This window comes from Somniosus microcephalus, unplaced genomic scaffold (genome assembly GCF_052327205.1).
Source record: "Somniosus microcephalus isolate GS21.2 unplaced genomic scaffold, FLI_Smic_1.0 scaffold153, whole genome shotgun sequence".
In the NCBI taxonomy this organism is placed as follows: Eukaryota; Metazoa; Chordata; class Chondrichthyes; order Squaliformes; family Somniosidae; genus Somniosus; species Somniosus microcephalus.
Genome location: NW_028225340.1, coordinates 189,025 through 212,134, shown reverse-complemented (window position 1 = coordinate 212,134; position 23,110 = coordinate 189,025). Strand labels below are relative to the sequence as shown.

The following is a 23,110-nucleotide window of genomic DNA, read 5'->3' as shown; positions in this document are numbered from 1 at the left end:
GAGAGGCACCAGTCAGTGTACAGATATCTCCCGGATGGAGAGGACTGAGAGACACCAGTCTGTGTACAGATATCTCCTGGAGAGAGAGGGACTGAGAGACACCAGTCAGTGTACAGATATCCCCTGAGGGAGAGGGACTGAGAGACACCAGTCAGTGTACAGATATCTCCCTGAGAGAGAGGGGACTGAGAGACACCAGTCAGTGTACAGATATCTCTATGAGAGAGAGGGGACTGAGAGACACCAGTCAGTGTACAGATATCACCCTGAGAGAGAGGGACTGAGAGACACCAGTCAGTGTTCAGATATCTCCCTGAGAGAGAGGGACTGAGAGACACCAGTCAGTGTACAGGTATCTCCCTGAGAGAGAGGACTGAGAGACACCAGTCAGTGTACAGATATCTCACTGAGAGAGAGGGACTGAGAGACACCAGTCAGTGTACAGATATCTCCCTGAGAGAGCGGACTGAGAGACACCAGTCAGTGTACAGATATCTCCCTGAGAGAGAGGGACTGAGAGACACCAGTCAGCGTGGAGATACCTCCCTGAGGGAGAGGGACTGAGAGACACCAGTCAGTGTACAGATATCACCCTGAGGGTGAGGGACTGAGAGACACCAGTCAGTGTACAGATATCTCCCTGAGAGAGAGGGGACTGAGAGACACCAGTCAGTGTCGAGATATCTCCCTGAGAGAGAGGGACTGAGAGACACCAGTCAGTGTACAGATATCTCCCTGAGAGAGAGGGACTGAGAGACACCAGTCAGTGTACAGATATCTCCCTGAGAGAGAGGGGACTGAGAGACACCAGTCAGTGTACAGATATCTCACTGAGGGAGAGGGACTGAGAGACACCAGTCAGTGTACAGATATCTCCCTGAGAGAGAGGGACTGAGAGACACCAGTCAGTGTACAGATATCTCCTGGAGAGAGAGGGACTGAGAGACACCAGTCAGTGTACAGATATCTCCTGGAGAGAGAGAGGACTGAGAGACACCAGTCAGTGTACAGATATCTCCCTGTGAGAGAGGGACTGAGAGACACCTGTCAATGTATAGATATCTCCTGGAGAGAGAGGGGACTGAGAGACACCAGTCAGTGTACAGATATCTCCCTGAGAGAGAGGGACTGAGAGACACCAGTCAATGTATAGATATCTCCTGGAGAGAGAGGGACTGAGAGACACCAGTCAGTGTACAGATATCTACCTGAGAGAGAGGGACTGAGAGACACCAGTCAATGTATAGATATCTCCTGGAGAGAGAGGGACTGAGAGACACCAGTCAGTGTACAGATATCTCCCTGAGAGAGAGGGACTGAGAGACACCAGTCAGTGTACAGATATCTCCCTGAGAGAGGGGACTGAGAGACACCAGTCAGTGTACAGATATCTCCTGGAGAGAGAGAGGACTGAGAGACACCAGTCAGTGTACAGATATCTCCCTGAGAGAGAGGGACTGAGAGACACCAGTCAGTGTACAGATATCTCCCTGAGAGAGAGGGACTGAGAGACACCAGTCACTGTACAGATATCTCCCTGAGAGAGAGGGGACTGAGAGACACCAGTCAGTGCACAGATATCTCCCTGAGAGAGTGGGACTGAGAGACACCAGTCAATGTATAGATATCTCCTGGAGAGAGAGAGGACTGAGAGACACCAGTCAGTGTACAGATATCTCCCTGAGAGAGAGGGACTGAGAGACACCTGTCAATGTATAGATATCTCCTGGAGAGAGAGAGGACTGAGAGACACCAGTCAGTGTACAGATATCTCCCTGAGAGAGAGGGACTGAGAGACACCTGTCAATGTATAGATATCTCCTGGAGAGAGAGAGGACTGAGAGACACCAGTCAGTGTACAGATATCTCCCTGAGAGAGAGGGACTGAGAGACACCTGTCAATGTATAGATATCTCCTGGAGAGAGAGGGACTGAGAGACACCAGTCAGTGTACAGATATCTCCCCGAGAGAGAGGGACTGAGAGACACCAGTCAGTGTACAGATATCTCCCTGAGAGAGAGGGACTGAGAGACACCTGTCAATGTATAGATATCTCCCTGAGAGAGAGGGACTGAGAGACACCAGTCAGTGTACAGATATCTCCCTGAGAGAGAGGGACTGAGAGACACCAGACAGTGTACAGATATCTCCCTGAGAGAGAGGGGACTGAGAGACACCATTCAGTGTACAGATATCTCCCTGAGAGAGAGAGACTGAGAGACACCAGTCAGTGTACAGATATCTCACTGAGAGAGAGGGACTGAGAGACACCTGTCAGTGTACAGATATCTCCCTGAGAGAGAGGGACTGAGAGACACCAGTCAGTGTATAGATATCTCCCTTAGAGAGAGGGACTGAGAGACACCTGTCAATGTACAGATATCTCCCTGAGAGAGAGGGACTGAGAGACACCTGTCAATGTACAGATATCTCCCTGAGAGAGAGGGACTGAGAGACACCTGTCAATGTACAGATATCTCCCTGAGAGAGAGGGACTGAGAGACACCTGTCAATGTACAGATATCTCCCTGAGAGAGAGGGACTGAGAGACACCAGTCAGTGTACAGATATCTCCCTGAGAGAGAGGGACTGAGAGACACCAGTCAGTGTACAGATATCTCCCTGAGAGAGAGGGACTGAGAGACACCAGTCAGTGTATAGATATCTTCCTGAGAGAGAGGGACTGAGAGACACCAGACAGTGTACAGATATCTCCCTGAGAGAGAGAGACTGAGAGACACCAGTCAGTGTACAGATATCTCCCTGAGAGAGAGGGACTGAGAGACACCTGTCAATGTACAGATATCTCCCTGAGAGAGAGGGACTGAGAGACACCTGTCAATGTACAGATATCTCCCTGAGAGAGGGGGACTGAGAGACACCAGTCAGTGTACAGATATCTCCCTGAGAGAGGGACTGAGAGACACCAGTCAGTGTACAGATATCTCCCTGAGAGAGAGGAACTGAGAGACACCAGTCAGTGTACAGATATCTCCCTGAGAGAGAGGGACTGAGAGACACCAGTCAGTGTACAGATATCTCCCTGAGAGAGAGGAACTGAGAGACACCAGTCAGTGTACAGATATCTCCCTGAGAGAGAGGAACTGAGAGACACCAGTCAGTGTACAGATATCTCCTGGAGAGAGGGAGGATTGAGAGACACCAGTCAGTGTACAGATATCTCCTGGAGAGAGGGAGGATTGAGAGACACCACATTTGTTCCGTATCTAGCTAATGAATTACCTTTCTTTACAGTTGGCAAACGTTTTGAAGAACAAAAGACTGCAGGAGGAGAAGCTGAAGGAGTTTCAAAAATATATCGACAAGCAGGTACTACATATTTTTACTAACCTGGGAGTGTTTGATGGGACATTGTAGAGGGAGTTTTACTTTGTATCTAACCCGTGCTGTACCTGCCCTGGGAGTGTTTGATGGGACAGTGTAGAGGGAGCTTTACTCTGTATCTAACCCGTGCTGTACCTGCCCTGGGAGTGTTTGATGGGGCAGTGTAGAGGGAGATTTGCTCTGTATCTAACCCCGTGCTGCACCTGCCCTGGGAGTGTTTGATGGGACAGTGTAGAGAGAGCTTTACTCTGTATCTAACCTGTGCTGTACCTGCCCTTGGAGTGTTTGATGGGACACTCTAGAGGGAGCTTAACTCTGTATCCAAGCCATGCTGTACCTGTCCTGAGAGTGTTTGATGGGACAGTGTAGAGGGAGCTTTACTCCGTATCTAACACCGTGCTGTACGTGCCCTGGGAGTGTTTGATGGGACAGTGTAGAGGGAGCTTTACTCTGTATCTAACCCATGCTGTACCTGTCCTGAGAGTGTTTGATGGGACAGTGTAGAGGGAGATTTACTCTGTATCTAACCCGTGCTGTAACTGCTCTGGGAGTGTTTGATGGGACAGTGTAGAGGGAGCTTTACTCTGTATTTAACCCCGTGCTGTACCTGCCCTGGGAGTGTTTGATGGGACAGTGTAGATGGAGCTTTACTCTGTATCTAACCCCGTGCTGTAGCTGCCCTGGTAGTGCTTGATGGGACAGTGTAGAGGGAGCTTTACTCTGTATCTAACCTGTGCTGTACCTGCCCTGGGAGTGTTTGATGGGACATTGTAGAGGGAGCTTTACTCTGTCTCTAACCCGAGATGTACCTGCCCTGGGAGCGTTTGATGGGACAGTGTAGAGGGAGCTTTACTCTGCATCTAACCCATGCCGTACCAGCCCTGGGAGTGTTTGATGGGACAGTGTAGAGGGAGCTTTACTCTGTATCGAATACGAGATTTACCTGCCCTGGGAGTGTTTGATGGGACAGTGTAGAGGGAGCTTTACTTTGTTTCTAACGCATGCTGTACCTGCCTTGGGAGTGTTTGATGGGACAGTGTAGAGGGAGCTTTACTTTGTTTCTAACCCATGCCGTACCTGCCCTGGGAGTGTTTGATGGGACAGTGTACAGGGAGCTTTACTCTGTATCTAACCCGTGCTGTAGGTGCCCTGGGAGTGTTTGATGGGACAGTGCAGAGGGAGCTTTGCTCTGTATCTAATCCGTGCTGTACCTGCCCTGGGACTGTTTGACAGAGAAAGTGGAGAGGGAGCTTTACTCTGTATCTAACACGTTCTGTACCTGCCCTGGGAGTGTTTGATGGGACAGTGTAGAGGGAGCTTTGCTCTGTATCTAACCTGTGCTGCAGCTGCACTGGGAGTGTTTGATGGGACATTGTAGAGGGAGCTTGACTCTGTCTCTAACCCGAGATCTACCTGCCCTGGGAGTTTTTGATGGGACAGTGTAGAGGGAGCTTTACTCTGTATGTAACACCGTGCTGTACGTGCCCTGGGAGTGTTTGATGGGACAGTGTAGAGGGAGTTTTACTCTGTATTTAACCCCGTGCTGTACCTGCCCTAGGAGTGTTTGATGGGACAGTGTAGAGGGAGCTTTACTCTGTATCTAACCCCGTGCTGTACCTGCCCTGGGAGTGCTCGATGGGACAGTGTAGAGGGAGCTTTACTCTGTATCTAACCTGTGCTGTACCTGCCCTGGGAGTGTTTGATGGGACATTGTTGAGGGAGCTTTACTCTGTCTCTAACCCGAGATGTGCCTGCCCTGGGAGCGTTTGATGGGACAGTGTAGAGGGAGCTTTACTCTGTATCTAACCCATGCCGTACCTGCCCTGGGAGTGTTTGATGGGACAGTGTAGAGGGAGCTTTACTCTGTATCTAATACGAGATTTACCTGCCCTGGGAGTGTTTGATGGGACAGTGTAGAGGGATCTTTACTTTGTTTCTAACGCATGCTGTACCTGCCCTGGGAGTGTTTCATTGGACAGTGTACAGGGAGCTTTACTCTGTATCTAACCCGTGCTGTACCTGCCCTGGGAGCGTTTGATGGGACAGTGTAGATGGAGCTTTACTCTGTATATATCCAATGCTGTACCTGCCCTGGGAGTGTTTGATGGGCTAGTGTAGAGGGAGCTTTGCTCTGTATCTAACCCGTGCTGTACCTGCCCTGGGAATGTTTGATGGGACAGTGTTGAGGGAGCTTTATTCTGTATCTAACCCATGCTGTACCTGTCCTGAGATTGTTTGATGGGACAGTGTAGAGGGAGGTTTACTCTGGATCTGACCCGTGCTGAACCTGCCCTGGGAGAATGTGATGGGACAGGGTAGAGGGAGCTTTACTCTGTATCTAACCCGTGCTGTACGTGCCCTGGGAGTGTTTGATGGGACAATGTAGAGGGAGCTTTACTCTGTATCTAATCCATGCTGTACCTGTCCTGAGAGTGTTTGATGTGACAGTGTACAGGGAGCTTTACTCTGTATCTAGTCCGTGCTGTGCCTGCCCTGGGAGTGTTTGATGGGACAGTGTAGAGGGAGCTTTACTCTGTATCTAACCTGTGCTGTACCTGCCCTGGGAGTGTTTGATGGGACATTGTAGAGGGAGCTTTACTCTGTCTCTAACCCGAGATGTACCTGCCCTGGGAGTGTTTGATGGGACAGTGTAGAGGGAGCTTTGCTCTGTATCTAACCCATGCTGTACCTGCCCTGGGAGTGTTTGATGGGACAGTGTAGAGGGAGCTTTACTCTGTATCTAACCCATGCCGTACCTGCCCTGGGAGTGTTTGATGGGACTGTGTAGAGGGAGCTTTACTCTGTATCTAACCCGAGATGTACCTGCCCTGGGAGTGTTTGATGGGACAGTGTAGAGGGAGCTTTACTCTGTATCTAACCCGTGCTGTACCTGCCCTGGGAGTGTTTGATGGGACAGTGTACAGGGATCTTTATTCTGTATCCAACCCATGCTGTACCTGTCCTGAGAGTGTTTGATGGGGCAGTGTACAGGGAGCTTTACTCTGTATCTAACCCGTGCTGTGTGTGCCCTGGGAGTGTTTGATGGGACAGTCTAGAGGGAGCTTTACTCTGTATCTATTCCGTGCTGTACCTGTCCCGGGAGTGTTTGATGGGACAGTGTAGAGGAAGCTTTACTCTGTATATAACCCGTGCCGAACTGCCCTGGGAGTGTTTGATGGGACAGTGTCGAGGGAGTTTTACTCTGTATCTAACCCGTGCTGTACCTGCCCTGGGAGTGTTTGATGGGACAGTGTAGAGGGAGCTTTTCTCTGTATCTAACCCATGCTGTTCCTGTCCTGAGAGTGCTTGATGGGACAGTGTAGAGGGAGCTTTACTCTGTATCTAACCCATGCTGTATGTGCCCTGGAAGTGTTTGATGGGACAGTGTAGAGGGAGCTTTACTCTGTATCTAACCCAAGCTGTACCTGTCCTGAGAGTGTTTGATGGGACAGTGTTGAGGGAGATTTATTCTGTATCTAAGCCGTGCTGTACGTGCCCTGGGTGTGTTTGATGGGTCAGTGTAGAGGGAGTTTTACTCTGAATCTAACCCGTGCTGTACCTGTCCTGGGAGTGTTTGATGGGAGAGTGCAGAGGGAGCTTTACTCTGTAACTAACCCGTGCTGTACCTGCCCTTGGAGTGTTGGATGGTGTATTGATTTCTTTGTGGGTTCAATGACGAGACATTTATGAAAGAGAAAGTCTTTTAATATAAAGTTTGTTCAACTCTGTTAACAGCATTACAGGAGACACCATCTTAGAGATCCCTCTAAAACGAAACTAAAACTTAACTCCTTGTCTCTCACACGCCCTCTGCTGGTCAGGCATAAATAATCAATCAGGCAAATATGCTGGTAACGCATAAATAATCAAACAGGCAAATACCATCACTATTTGCTGATATCATTACATTTCCCTTTCTTAAAACAAAAGTATTTTAATTTTATCTAACAACATGTTTTCTTTGTATTACTCTGCATTTTAACTGTAACACTTAATGAACTTACATTATCATTATCATTATCAAGGTTTTTTAACCTTGCTTTGTGTGTTCACATGAAATATGTAAATAGACTAGAACTTGAAGAGAGAATAAGATAACATTACTTCCTTCTATAACAAGAGTCCTTAAATTTGCTCAATGAGTCTCTCAGGAGGCTTCACGTGTCTTGAGGATTTTCTGATTGATTGTCCTTGAATCTGAGTTGTTGCCTCAGATGATGATTTCTCAGCTGTGTGATCAGGTTGTTCAACAGCATCAGTCTTTTGACCTGCTGTGGCTGGTCCCATGAGAAGATCTCGACGATTTCTTCTCAGAACAGCACCCTCATCTGTCTGAATGGTTTATGATCTTGGTTGAACTTCACTCAGGACAGTTCCCTTCTGAGTCCATGTGTTTGTTTTGTCTTTCAACCTTACTTGGTCATCAGTGTGGTGTTCAGGTAGGTTTTGTGTTCCTCTGTCATAATAATACTTTTGCTTTTCTTTCTGTTGCTCTTTGAACTTCCTCACTTTCTCCCCCTCTTTTGTTTTCAGGAGGTTCTCCGGGATGGGTAGGTTTGACCTTAGCCGACGTCCCATAAGGAGTTGGGCTGGTGACTTACCACACTCGAGCGGCGTTGTGCGGTATACAAGCATGCTCTGGTAGACGTCAGTTCCACTGTCTCTTGCCTTGTACATCAGTCTTTTCACTGTCTGGACCGATTTTTCCACTAGTCCATTGGACTGTGGAAAGTGAGGACTTGACGTTGTGTGGACAAAGTCCCACTCTTTGGCAAAGTGTCGGAAACTTGCATTGTAAAACTGGGGTCCATTGTCTGTGAAGACCTCGCTTGCCACGCCATGTCTGGAGAATATGGCTTTCATACATCATATCACAGCATCTGCAGTGGTGGTGTTCAGTCTACAAACCTCTGGATACAGGGAGTAATAGTTTGTGACTACAAGATAGTCCTTCCCTTGGCATACGAATAGGTCAGCGCCTACCTTCTGGTAAGGTCTGTCTGGCGCTGGGTGTGGCTTTAGTTGTTCTACTGGATTGCTTGCTCGTTATTTCAGGCATATTGTGCAGTTTGACACCTCATTTGTCACATCTTGGTTGATTCGTGACCAGTGCATCACCTCTCGTGCTCTTTTCTTACACTTTTCGATTCCCAGATGTCCTCCATGGATCCTTTTTAGCATCTCTTTTCTCAGACTCTTTGGGATAGCTATTTTACTTCCTTTGTAGATGATGTCTTCGACCACTGATAGTTCCGCCCTGCAGTTCCAGTACTCTGCCATGTCAGGTGAGCAGTCTTGCTTCATGTTGGGCCATCCATCCAAGATGCTTTTCCTCAGTCATCTCAGTGTTTCATCTTTGTTTGTCTCAGTCTTTATGAGCTCCATTTTTGCATCTGCTATGGGCAGTGCACTTGTGATCATGTCCACGTAGGCATTTACTTTTTCCTCCATTTTGGTGTTTGCGGGCTCTCCTGGGTCAACAGCTCTGGACAACGTGTCTGCTGTATACATCAGCTTACCCGGTGTGTACGCAACATTCAGTGTATAGCATTGCAGCCTGATCATGATCCTTTGTATTCTAAGCGGACAGCTATTTAGTGGCTTTTGGAACAATGCAATCAAGGGCTTATGGACAGTCTCTACACTGATTGCTTGTCCTGACACAAACTGGTGAAATCTTTCACAGGTGTATGTGATGCTGAGCAGCTCCTTTTCTATTTGAGCATATCACGTCTCCGCGTCTGTCATTGAGCGCGATGCATATGCAATAGGTTGCCAGTCGTCATATTTTTGCAGAAGAACGGCACCGAGCCCACTCTGTGATGCATCTGATGATATCTTGATGGGTCTCGCTGGGTCATAATACCTCAGAACTGGTTCCTCTGTGAGCAGTTTCTTTAGATCGCTCCATGACTTCTCATGCTCATGATTCCATTCCCATTCTATGTTCTTTTCAGTTAGTCTTCTCAGTGGCGCCATCTTTTCTGAGAAGTTGGATATGAATTTACCCATGCAGCTGATCATTCCATTTAACCTCTGCACATCCTTTTTGCATTGTGGCTTTGGCATATTCTCAATGGCGGACACCTTTCTGGGATCTGGTCTAATGCCCTCACTGCTAAGGATATCTCCCACAAATGTCAGTTCTGTCACCCCGAGCTGGCATTTCTCTCTATTCAGCTTCAGGTTTGTTTTCCTTGTTGCTTCCAGCACTTTTTTCAGTCTCTCGTCATGCTCAGTTCTCGTGGTTCCCCATACTATGATGTCATCCATTGAGGTATCAACTCCCTCCAGGTGCTCATAGATCATATGGATAGTTTTGTGATACACTTCAGGAGCTGAGGCAATGCCAAATGGTAACCTTAGGAATCTGTATCTGCCAAATGGACTGTTGAACGTGCACAGTCTTGAACTTGCTTCGTCCAGTTTCATCTGCCAAAATCCTAATGATGCATGTAACTTGCTGAAATACTTTGCATTGGCAAACTGTGACATGATTTCCTCACGTGTAGGAAGCTTGAAGTGCTCTCTCTTTATTGCTCTGTTTAGATCTCTTGGATCCAGGCAAATTCTGAGCTTTCCATTCTTTTTGTCCACAACGACGAGGGAACTCACCCACTCAGTTGGCTCATCTATCTTCTGAATCACGTTCAGGCTTTCCATCCTGTCCAACTCTGCCTTCAGTTGCTTTTGAAGAGCAAACGGAACTTTTCTGCATGGATGTATGACCGTTGGCATATTTTTATCTATTCTGATCGTGTGTTCTCCTGGAAGGCAGCCTAGACCCTTAAATAGGTCGTTGTACTCTTTCATGAGTTCATCATAGACTGTCTCTCCTTCGCTTTCCACAACGAGGACACTCTTTACCAGGTTCAGTCTCTCACAGACTATTAAACTTAGTATGGCTTGCACATCCTTTGGCACCACGATTAATGCTAGCGTGTGCTCTCTGTCCTTGTGTGTCACTTTGACAATGCATCTTCCTTTCACTGGTATATCGGTACCTGAGTATCCTGTCACTTTCACTTTTATTCCATGTATCTTTGGTCTGGGTCTAATTTTCTTAAAATCAGTCTCTGATATCACATTAACTTGTGCTCCAGTATCCAATTTAAATGGAATGTGTATGTCATTCACTTTTAGTGTCAACATCCAGTCTCTTTTTTCTTTTATGTTTTCAGACACAACATCTACATAGAACTCCTCTATCTCGCTTTCATCTACTGCATGGACCTTGCTTTGTTGCACTTGGCTCTTGCAGCAACGGGCATAATGGTTGTTTTTGTTGCAACTATTACATGTTTTACCATATGCTGGACAGTTTTTTGGTGGATGCTGTGTACCGCATCGACTACATGACTTTCGATTGCCCCTTTCATTTTTGTTCGCTGGCCACACCACTTTTTTCACATTGGCGCCCTTTTTGTTATACGGTTTGTGTCCGTTCTTTCTCACTGCATCCACGTTGCAGCTACTGTCACTGAACAGCTCCTTTGCCTGCGACTTCACAGTCTCTGTAGCCCTACACAGTGCTATGGCTTTTCCCAGGTCAAGATTTTGCTCTCTTAGCAGTCTTTCCCTTAGACCATTATCTGGAATACCACACACCAGTCTGTCTTTTATCAGCGAGTCTGTCAGTCCCCCAAATCCACATGTTTTGCTTCGGTTTCTCAGTTCAGTCACATACTGATCAATAGTCTCTCCCGTTTCCTGTACACATGTGAAAAATCTGTGCCTCTGAAATGTCACGTAACGTTTAGGTATGCAGTAGGCCTCAAACTGTTCCATTATTTTATCCAGCTTCATTTTGTCTCCATCAGCAGCGAATGTGAAGTTATTATACACCTCCAGCGCTTCATCACCCACGACATGTAAGAACACTGACGATTTCATTTTATCACTTTTCTCGTCAGCTCCGATTGCCGCTAAATACAACTCTAAATGTTGTTTGAATCTCCTCCAATTTTCAGCCACATTACCTGTCAACTGAAGCTTCGCCGGTGGGTGTAAACCTTCCATTTTTCACTTTGTTAGCTATTCTCCAATGGTAAGTAAAGATGTTCTCTTTTGGTTGGCTAATATGTGGAGAGCTGATTTCACTTCAGATTTTTCCTCTTCATCTCTTTCAATCACTTCTGACACCATGTATTGATTTCTTTGTGGGTTCAATGACGAGACATTTATGAAAGAGAAAGTTTTTTAATCTAAAGTTTGTTCAACTTTGTTAACAGCATTACAGGAGACACCATCTTAGAGATCCCTCTAAAACGATACTAAAACTAAACTCCTTGTCTCTCACATGCCCTCTGCTGGTCAGGCATAAATAATCAATCAGGCAAATATGCTGGTAAGGCATAAATAATCAAACAGGCAAATACCATCACTATTTGCTGATATCATTACAGATGGGACAGTGTAGAGGGAGCTATACTCTGTATCTAACCCGTGCTGTACCTGTACTGGGAGTGTTTGATGGGACAGTGTAGAGGGAGCTTTACTCTGTATCTAACCCATGCTGTTCCTGCCCTGGGAGTGTCTGATGGGACAGTGTAGAGGGAGCTTTACTCTGTATCTTACCCGAGATGTACCTGCCCTGGGAGTGTTTGATGGGACAGTGTAGAGTGAGCTTTACTCTGTATCTAACCCGTGCTGGACCTGCCCTGGGAGTGTTTGATGGGACAGTGTAGAGGGAGCTTTACTCTGTATCTAACCCCATGCTGTACCTGCCCTGGGAGTGTTTGATGGCACAGTGTAGAGGGAGCTTTACTCTGTATCTAACCCGTGCTGTACATGCCCTGGGAGCGTTGGATGGTACAGTGTAGAGGGAGCTTTACTCTGTATTTAACCCGTGCTGTACCTGTCCTGGGAGTGTTTGATGGGACAGTGAAGAGGGAGCTTTACTCTGTATCTAACACGTGCTGTACCTGCCCTGGGACTGTTTGATGGGATATTGTAGATGGAGCTTCACTCTATCTAACCCGTGCTGTACCTGCCCTGGGAGTGTTTGATGGGACAGTGTAGGGGGAGTTTTACTGCGTATCTAACCCGTGCTGTACCTGCCCTGGGAGTGTTTGATGGGGACAGTGTAGAGGGAGATTTACTCTGTATCTAAAGTGTGTTATGTCTGCCCTGGGAGTGTTTGATGGGACAGTGCAGAGTGAGTTTTACTCTTTATCTAACTCGTGCTGTACTTGACCTGGGAGTGTTTGCTGGGACAGTGTTTTTACTCTGTATCTAACTCATGCTGTACCTGCTCTGGGAGTGTTTGATGGGACAGTTTAGACAGAGCATTACTCTGTATCTAACCCGTGCTGTACCTGCCCTGTGAGTGTTTGATGGGACAGTGAAGAGTGAGCTTTACTCTCTATCTAACCCGTGCTGTAGCTGCCCTGTGAGTGTTTGATGGGACAGCGAAGAGTGATCATTTCTCTGTATCTAACACGTGCTGTCACCTGCCCTGGGAGTGTTTGATGGTACAGTGTAGAGTTAGCTTTACTCTGTATCTAACCCGTACTGTACCTGCCATGGGAGTGTTCAATGGGACAGTGAAGAGTGAGCTTTACTCTGTATCTAACCTATGCTGTACCTGCCCTGGGAGTGTTTGATGGGACAGTGTAGAGGGAGCTTTACTGTGTATCTAACTCATGCTGTACCTGCCCTGGGACTGTTTGATGGTACATTGTAGTGGGAGCTTTACTCTGTATCTAACTCGTGCTGTACCTGCCCTGGGAGTGTTTGTTGGGTCATTGTAGTGGGAGCTTTACTCTGTATCTAACTCGTGCTATACCTGCCCTGGGAGTGTTTGATGGTACAGTGCAGAGGGAGCTTTACTCTGTATCTAACTCGTGCTGTACCTGCTCTGTGAGTGTTTGATGGGACAGCTTAGACGGAGCTTCACTCTGTATCTAACCCGTGCTGTACCTGCCCTGGGACTGTTTGATGGGACAGTGTAGGGGGAGCTTTACTGTGTGTCTAACTCGTGCTGTACCTGCCCTGGGACTGTTTGATAGGGACAGTGGAGAGGGAGCTTTACTCTGTATCTAACACGTGCTGTACCTGCCCTGGGAGTGTTTGATGGGATATTGTAGAGGGATCTACACTCTATATCTAACCCGTGCTGTACCTGCCCTGGGAGTGTTTGATGGGACAGTGTAGAGGGAGCTTTACTCTGTATTCAACCCGTGCTGTACCTGCCCTGGGAGTGTTTGATGGGACAGTGTAGAGTGAGCTTTACTCTGTATATAACCTGTACTGTACCTGCAATGGGAGTGTTTGATGGGACAGTGAATAGTGAGCTTTACTCTGTATCTAACACGTGCTGGACCTGCCCTAGGAGTGTTTGATGGGACAGTGTAGAGTGAGCTTTACTCTCTATCTAACCTGTGCTGTACCTGCCTTGGGAGTGTTTGATGGGACAGTGTAGAGGGAGCTTCACTCTCTATCTAACCCGTGCTGTACCTGCCCTGGCAGTGTTTGTTACGACATTGTAGACGGAGCTTTACTCTGTCTCTAACTTGTGCTGTACCTGCCCTGGGAGCGTTTCATGGGGACAGAGTAGAGGGAGCTTTACTCTGTATGTAACGTGCGCTGGACCTGCCCTGGGAATGTTTGATAGGACAGTGTGGAGGAAGCTTTATTCTGCATCTAATCTGTGCTGTACCTGCGCATAGAGTGTTTGATGGAACAGTGTAGAGGGAGCTTTACTCTGTATCTAACCCCGTGCTGTACCTGCCCTGGGAGTGTTTGATGGGACAGTGTAGAGGGAGCTTTACTCTGTATCTAACCCCGTGCTGTACCTGCCCTGGGAGTGTTTGATGGCACAGTGTAGAGGGAGCTTTACTCTGTATCTAACCCGTGCTGTACGTGCCCTGGGAGCGTTGGATGGTACATTGTAGAGGGAGCTTTGCTCTGTATCTAACCCGTGCTGTACCTGTCCTGGGAGTGTTTGATGGGTCAGTGAAGAGGGAGCTTTACTCTGTATCTAACACGTGCTGTACCTGCCCTGGGACTGTTTGATGGGATATTGTAGATGGAGCTTCACTCTATCTAACCCGTGCTGTACCTGCCCTGGGAGTGTTTGATGTTGACAGTGTAGAGGGAGCTTTACTCTGTATCTAAAGTGTGTTATGTCTGCCCTGGGAGTGTTTGATGGGACAGTGCAGAGTGAGTTTTACTCTTTATCTAACTCGTGCTGTACTTGACCTGGGAGTGTTTGCTGGGACAGTGTTTTTACTCTGTATCTAACTCATGCTGTACCTGCTCTGGGAGTGTTTGATGGGACAGTTTAGACAGAGCATTACTCTGTATCTAACCCGTGCTGTACCTGCCCTGTGAGTGTTTGATGGGACAGTGAAGAGTGAGCTTTACTCTCTATCTAACCCGTGCTGTACCTGCCCTGTGAGTGTTTGATGGGACAGCGAAGAGTGATCATTACTCTGTATCTAACACGTGCTGTAACCTGACCTGGGAGTGTTTGATGGGACAGTGAAGAGTTAGCTTTACTCTGTATCTAACCCGTACTGTACCTGCCATGGGAGTGTTCAATGGGACAGTGAAGAGTGAGCTTTACTCTGTATCTAACCTATGCTGTACCTGCCCTGGGAGTGTTTGATGGGACAGTGTAGAGGGAGCTTTACTGTGTATCTAACTCATGCTGTACCTGCCCTGGGACTGTTTGATAGGGACGGTGGAGAGGGAGCTTTGCTCTGTATCTAACACGTGCTGTACCTGCCCTGGGAGTGTTTGTTGGGTCATTGTAGTGGGAGCTTTACTCTGTATCTAACTCGTGCTGTACCTGCCCTGGGAGTGTTTGATGGTACAGTGCAGAGTGAGCTTTACTCTCTATCTAACCTGTGCTGTACCTGCCCTGGGAGTGTTTGATGGTACAGTGCAGAGTGAGCTTTACTCTCTATCTAACCCGTGCTGTACCTGCCCTGGCAGTGTTTGTTACGACATTGTAGACGGAGCTTTACTCTGTCTCTAACTCGTGCTGTACCTGCCCTGGGAGCGTTTCATGGGGACAGAGTAGAGGGAGCTTTACTCTGTATGTAACGTGTGCTGGACCTGCCCTGGGCATGTTTGATAGGACAGTGTGGAGGAAGCTTTATTCTGTATCTAATCTGTGCTGTACCTGCGCATAGAGTGTTTGATGGAACAGTGTAGAGGGAGCTTTACTCTGTGTCTAATCCGTGCTGTACCTGCCCCAGGAATGTTTGATGAGGTGTATCTAATCCCTGCTGTACTGCCCTGGGAGTGTTTAATGGGACAGTGTAGAGGGAGCTTTACTCTGTATCTAATTCGTGCTGTACCTGCTCTGGGAGTGTTTGATGGGACAGTGTAGATGGAGCTTTACACTGTATCTAACTCGTGCTGTACCTGCCCTGGGAGTGTTTAATGGGACAGTGAAGAGTGAGCTTTATTCTGTATCCATCACCTGCTGTAACTGCCCTGGTAGTGTTTGATGGGACAGTGCAGAGGGAGCTTTACTCTTTATCTAACCTGTGCTGTGCCTGCCCTGGGAGTTTTTGATGGGACAGTGTAGAGGGAGCTTTACTCTGTGTCTAACTTGTGCTGTAACTGCCTTGGGATTGTTTGATGGGACATTTTATAGGGATCTTTAATCTGTATCTAACCTGTGCTGTTCCTGACTTGGAGTTTTTGATGGGACTGTGTAGAGGGAGCTTTACTCTTTATCTAACTAGTGCGGTACCTGCTCTGGGAGTGTTTAATGGGCAATTGAAGAGTGAGCTTTACTCTGTATCAATCACGTGCTGTACCTGCCCTGGGAGTGTTTGATGGGTCAGTGTAGAGGGAGCTTTACTCTGTATCTAACCCATGCTGTACCTGCCCTGGGAGTGTTTGATGGGACAGTGTAGAGGGAGCTTTACTCTGTATCTAACCCCGTGCTGTACCAGCCCTGGGAGTGTTTGATGGGACAGTGTAGAAGGAGCTTTACTCTATACCTAACTCGTGCTGTACCTGCACTGGGAGTATTTGATGGGACAGTGTATAGGGAGATTTACTCTGTATCAAACTTGTGCTCTACCTGCCCTGGGAGTATTTGATGGGACAGTGTATAGGGTGATTTACTCTGTATCTAACTTGTGCTCTACCTGCCCTGGGAGTGTTTCATGGGACAGTGTAGAGTGAGCTTTACTCTGTATCTTTCCCATGCTGTACCTGCCCTGGGAGTGTTTGATGGGACAGTGTAGAGACAGCTTCACTCTTTATCTTACCCGTGCCGTGCCTGCCCTGGGAGTGTTTAATGGGACAGTGTAGAGGGATCTTTACTCTGTATCTGACTTGTGCCGTACCTGCCCTGGGAGTGTTTGATGGGACAGTGTAGAGGGAGCTTAACTCTGTATCTAACCCCGTGCTTTAACTGCCCTGGGAGTGTTTGATGGGACACTTTCGATGAGCTTTACTATGTATCTAACCTCGTGCTGTAGCTGCCCTGGGAGTGTTTGATGGGACAGTGTAGAGGGAGATTAACTCTGTATCTAATCCGTGCTGTACCTGCCCTGGGAATGTTTGATGGGCTGTATCTAATCGGTGCTGTACCTACCCTGGGAGTGTTTAATGGGACAGTGCAGAGTGAGCTTTACTCTGTATCTAACTCGTGCTGTACCTGCTCTGGGAGTTTTTGATGGGACAGTGTAGAGGGAGCTTTACTCTGTATCTAACTCGTGCTGTACCTGCTCTGGGATTGTTTGATGGGACAGTGTAGATGGAGCTTTATACTGTATCTAACTCATGCTGTACCTGCCCTGGGAGTGTTTAATAAGACTGATGCGCCTCAATAACTTCAAGACTCAAAGTTAACTGAATAAAGCAAGGCTTTTATTAGCAAAGAAAAGATGCCTGTGTCTTCACCTAGCTTCACCTAGCATGCTGCTGTTCTGCTGCAAGACAAGCCTGGGCTTGTCTTAAGTAGGGCCAGGTATGGGCGGAGCCGACACACAAAGTGGGTGGTGCACTATACACAATACAAGGTAAAACACTGGAGCAGGCAATACAATATATGTAGTTAACTACAGAGTCTGATGAATGACATATTTCATCACATTCACCCCTTCTACAGATTTAGTCTGTCCGGGGGTGTGATAGTCCTCTGTGACCGACGTAACGGCTGTGGTGCCGCGGGTGCCGGCTGGGTGTCCCGGGTGGTCTCCTGGGTCTCTGCCGGGGGCGCCACCGGGGTTGTTGAAGGAGTAGGTGGTGGGGGTACCGTTGGCTGGTGTTCTTCCGGGGGTGATGAAAGAATAGTGGGTGGAGTGGGAGGGTGATAGTTGTTGTTGTTGTTGTTGTAGTCATTGTCGTTGTTGCTGTTGTTACCGGCTGGGGCGAGGTCTTTTATGGACACAGTGTCCTCCCGTCCGACGGCGTGCCGGACATACCATATTGTGGGTTGGCGTGGAGCAGGTGCACTGGCTCCACGAGAGGGTCCATCTTGTGGCCCCTCACATGCTTCCGCAAATGTACCGGACCTGGGGTGGAGAGCCATGACGGTATGGATACGCCTGAGGTGGATTTCCGGGGAAACACAAACATTAGCTCATGAGGCGTGGCATTAGTGGTGGTACACAATAGTGACCAAATTGAGTGGAGAACATCTGGGAGGACTTCCTGCCAGCGGGAGATAGGGAGGCCCTTGGTCCTTAGAGTTAGGGTGACTGCCCTCCATACTGTCCCGTTCTCTCGCTCCACCTGACCGTTACCCCGGAGGTTGTAGCTGGTGGTACGGCTCATGGCAAACCCCTTGGACAGCATGTACTGGCGTAGGTCTTCACTCATGAAGGACACCCCCCTATCCGTGTGGATATAGCTTGGCATACTGAACAGGCAGAACAGACAGTTGAGGCATTTAATGACCGTGGCGCTGGTCATGTCTGGGCAGGGGAAGGCGAATGAGAAACGGGAGTATTCGTGCACAATGTTCAGGAAGTAAACATTGCGGTCGACGGACGGGAGGGGGCCCTTGAAATCTAAGCTAAGCCGCGCGAAGGGCCATGTAGCTTTGATTAGGTGGGCTCTATCAGGGCAGTAGAACAGAGGCTTGCACTCAGCGCAAGTGCGGCAGTTCCTGGTCAGGGACCGAACTTCCTCAATCGAGTAGGGTAAGTTGCGGGACTTTATGAAGTGGAACAGCCGTGTGACCCCTGGGTGGCAGAGGTCGTTGTGGAGGGTCTGTAGCCGATCCCCGGTGGCGTTGGCACACATCCCTCATGAGAAAGCGTCGGGGATTCGTTAAGGGCCCCGGGCCGGTATATGATGTTGTACTCGAAGGTGCAGAGCTCGATCCGCCATCTAAGAATCTTATCATTTTTAATCTTCCCCCTCTGTTTATTATTGAACATAAACGCTACCGACCGCTGGTCGGTAAGTAGGGTGAAGTGTTTGCCGGCTAGGTAGTGCTGCCAGTGGTGCACTGCCACCACGATGGCTTGGGCCTCCTTTTCCACGGAGGAGTGTCTGATCTCGGGCCCCTGGAGGGTCCTCGAGAAGAAAGCTACGGGCCGCCCCGCCTGGTTGAGGGTGGCCGCCAAGGCAAATTCAGACGCATCACTTTCCACTTGAAATGGAGTGTTCTCGTCCACTGCCTGTAGCGTGGCCCGCTCAATATCCTGCTTAATGCTTTTGAAGGCAGCATGGGCCTCAGCAGAGAGCGGGAAAGAGGATGCTTTCAAGAGTGGGCGTGCTTTATCGGAGTAGTTGGGGACCCATTGGGCATAATACGAGAGTAACCCCAGGCACCTTTTCAGGGCTTTGGGAGTGTTGGGCAGGGGCAGCTCCCATAGGGGGCGCAATCGGTCGGGGTCTGGTCCGATTTCCCCATTCTCCACCACGCTGCCTAGTATGCAGAGGTGTGTGGTGTTGAAAACGCACTTGTCCTCGTTGCAGGTGAGGTTGAGTTTTTGTGCGGTTTTCAGACACCTCGCGAGGTTTGAGTCGTGGTCCTGTTGGTTGTGGCGCAGATGGTGACGTTGTCGAGATAGGGGAAGGTTGCCGGCAAGTGGTGGTCATCGACCATGCGGTCCATCTCCCTCTGAAAGAACGAGACCCCATTCGTCACCCCAAAGGGGACTCTGAGGAACTGGTAGAGGCGTCCGTTTGCCTCGAAGGCAGTGTACGAACGGTCCTCTGATCTGATAGGGAGCTGGTGGTACGCTGACTTGAGGTCGATGGTGGAGAACACCCGGTATTGGGCGATTTGGTTCACCATCTCGGATATGCGGGGTAGCGGGTAGGCGTCTAGTTGGGTATAGATGTTGACTGTTTGATTATAGTCAATCACCATCCGCTTCTTCTCGCTACCCCTCACCACCACCACTTGGGCGCGCCATGGGCTGTTGCTGCATTCAATAATGCGCTCCCTCAGGAGCCTGTCTACCTCGGTCGTGATAAACCACCTGTCCTCCCAGCTGTACCTCCTGCTTTTGGTCGCTATTGGCCAGCAGTTAGGGGTAAGGTTCGCGAATAGCGAAGGCGGCTTTACCTTTAGGGTAGCCAGACCGCACACTGTGAGGGGCGGCTGGGTCCCACCGAAATTGAGCGTGATGCTTTGGTGGTGGCACTGAAAATCCAGGCCCAAGATCACGCTCACACATAAATCCTTCATAATTAACAGTTTAAAATTATTATATACAGTGCCTTTAACGGACAATCGTACCATGCAGTAACCCGCAATAGTCGATGTCTGGGTTTTGTCGGCCATAGAGATCGTGCCCTGAGTAGGGACTATAGTTAGAGAGAGTCGTTGTACCAGATCAGGGTGAATGAAGCTCTCCGTGCTCCCACTGTCAATTAAACATTTAACCTTGCACCCATTTACCTCGATGTCCACCATCGATTTGGATAGTGGGTGCGGTCTGGACTGATCCACTGTGATCGACACCACTGTAGGGCCCTGATTGGGACAAGATGGTGGGCCACACGAGGCCGGGTAAGATGGCGTCCACGATGTCTGCTCACGAGATGGCAGACCCCACGAGGTCGGACAAGATGGCGTCCAAGATGGCCGCTCCCACAGCGCGCACGCGGCGGTGGCGGTTTTGCCTGCGGTGTTCCCTCTGCACACCTTCCCAAAGTGCCCCTTATTACCGCACTTACAGCAGGTGGTGCCTTTCGCTGGGCACAGGTTCCTGGTGTGCTTCGGCTGCCCGCAGAAGTAGCATTTGGGGCCCCGATGCATCGCGGCGGTCGTAGGGCTTCTGGGGGGAGAGCAGGGCCCCGACGGTGTTGGGCTACCGGGCGGGGAAGCAGAGGCGGCGTGGGCCGCGTGGCCTGACGAGTAGGAGTCAGAGTTCTTCTGAGCCACATCCAGCGATCGCGCTGTGTCCACAGCCTGTGTCAGATCTAGGCCCGTTTTCTCTAGCAGTCTCTGACGGATGTAATTAGAGCTAAGGCCTGCGATAAAGGCATCCCAAATAAGCTCGTCTGTGTATACCGTGGCTTTCACGTCTTTGCATTTGCAGTCTTTGCCAAGCACTTTTAGGGTGACTAGAAAGTCCTCTAGCGACTCTCCGGGTCGCTGTGTGCAGGTAGCAAGCAGGTGCCTGGCGTACACCTCGTTGGTAGGCCGCTGATAGTGGGCCTTTAGAATGTTGCAGGCATCCAGGTATGTGGCGGCGTCTTGGATGAGTGGAAAAACCCGGTGGCTTACCCGATCCTGCAGGATCCCGAGTTTCAAATCTCCGGTGGCTTTAGAGGCTGTGACGGCTTCAGAGTTGGCCATAAAGAATTCCAACACTGGAACCAGTGTCCAAACCGTGCCGATGCATTCGAAGCATGCGGGTCCAAATCCAAGCGTTCCGGTTTCAAAAGTTGATCCATCGTTAAAAGTTTGCTAATAAAATTGATGCGCCTCAGTAACATCAAGACTCAAAGTTAACTGAATAAAACAAGGCTTTTATTAGCAAAGAAAATATGCCTGTGACTTCACCTAGCTTCACCTAGCATGCTGCTGTTCTGCTGCAAGACAAGCCTGGGTTTGTCTTAAGTAGGGCCAAGTATGGGCGGAACCGACACACAAAGGGGGCAGTGCACTATACACAATACAAGGTATAACACCGGAGCAGGCAATACAATATATGTAGTTAACTACAGAGTCTGATGAATGACATATTTCATCACAAAGACAGTGAAGAGTGTGCTTTACTCTGTATCCATCACGTGCTGTACCTGCCCTGGTAGTGTTTGATGGGACAGTGCAGAGGGAGATTTATTCTGTATCTAACCCGTGCTGTACCTGCTCTGTGAGTGTTTGATGGGACAGTGAAGTGTGAGCTTTACTCTCTATGTCACCTGTGCTGTGGCTGCCCTGGGAGTGTTTGATGGGACAGTGCAGAGGGAGATTTATTCTGTATCTAACCCGTGCTGTACCTGCTCTGTGAGTGTTTGATGGGACAGTGAAGTGTGAGCTTTACTCTCGATGTCACCTGTGCTGTGGCTGCCCTGGGAGTGTTTGTTCGGCAGTGTAGAGGGAGCTTTACTCTGTATCTAACCCGTGCTGTACCTGCCCTGGGAGTGTTTGTTGGGACATTGTAGAGGCAGCATTACGTTGTATCTAATTCGTGCTGTAACTGCCCTGGAAGTGTTTGATGGGACAGTGCAGAGGGAGCTTTACTCTGTATACATCACGTGCTGTACGTACCCTGGGAGTGTTTGATGGGACAGTGTAGAGAGAGCTTTACTCTGTACCTAACTTGTGCTGTACCTGCACTGGGAGTCTTTCATGGGGGCAGTGTAGAGGGAGCTTTACTCTGTATCTAACCCCGTGCTTTACCAGCCCTGGGAGTGTTTGATTGGACTCTTTAGCGGGAGCTTTATTCTGTATTTAACCCGTACTGTACCTGCCATGGGAGTGTTTGAAAGGACAGTGTAGGGGGAGCTTTACTCTTTATCTAAATCGTGCTGTACCTGCCCGGGGAGTGTTTACTGGGGCAGTGTATAGGGATATTTACTCTGTATCTAGCTCGTGCTGAACCTGCTCTGGGCGTGTTTGATGGGACAGTTTAGCTTTACTCTGTATCTAACTCATGCTGTACCTGCCCTGCGATTGTTTAATGGGACCGTGTAGAGTGAGCTTTACTCTGTATCTATCCCGTGCTGTACCTGCCCTGGGAGTGTTCAATGGGACATTGTCGAGGGAGTTTTACTCTGTATCTAACATGTGCCATACTTGCCCTGGGAGTGTTCGATAGGAGATTGTAGAGGAAGCTTTACTCTGTATGTAACCCCGTGCTTTAACTGCCCTGGAAGTGTTTGATGGGACCGTGTAGAGTGAGCTTTACTCTGTAACTAACCCGTGCTGTACCTGCCCTGGGAGTGTTTGATGGGACAGTGTAGAGGGGGCTTTACTCTGTATCTAACCCGTGCTGTATCTGCCCTGGGAGTGTTTGATGGGACAGTATGGAGGGAGCTTTACTCTGTATCTAACCCATGCTTAACCTGCCCTGGGTGTGTTTGACGGGACAGTGTAGATGGAGTTTTACTCTGTATCTAACCCGTGCTGTATCTGCCCTGGGAGTATTTGATGGGATAGTATAGAGGGAGCTTTACTCTGTATCTAACCCGTGCTGTACCTGCCCTGGTACTGTTTGATGGGACAGTGTAGAGGGGGCTTTACTCTGTATCTGACCCGTGCTGTACCTGTCGCGGGAGTGTTTGATGGGACGGTGTAGAGGGAGTTTTACTCTGTATCTAACCCGTGCTGTACCTGCCCTGGGAGTGTTTGATGGGTCAGGGTAGACAGAGCTTTATTCT

The 23,110-nt window shown here is 48.9% G+C and overlaps 1 protein-coding gene across 1 annotated transcript in view; it reads left to right on the top strand.

Annotated features, from left to right (window-relative positions):
* The window catches only part of LOC147082183 (RING finger protein 112-like), a 531,383-nt gene that overhangs the window by 407,091 nt on the left and 101,182 nt on the right, over nt 1–23,110 (top strand). Inside the window, exon 12 of the mRNA XM_085980420.1 lies at nt 3,257–3,331. Within this exon, the coding sequence (XP_085836546.1) occupies nt 3,257–3,331 (75 nt within the window). The remainder of the gene's footprint in view (nt 1–3,256; nt 3,332–23,110) is intronic.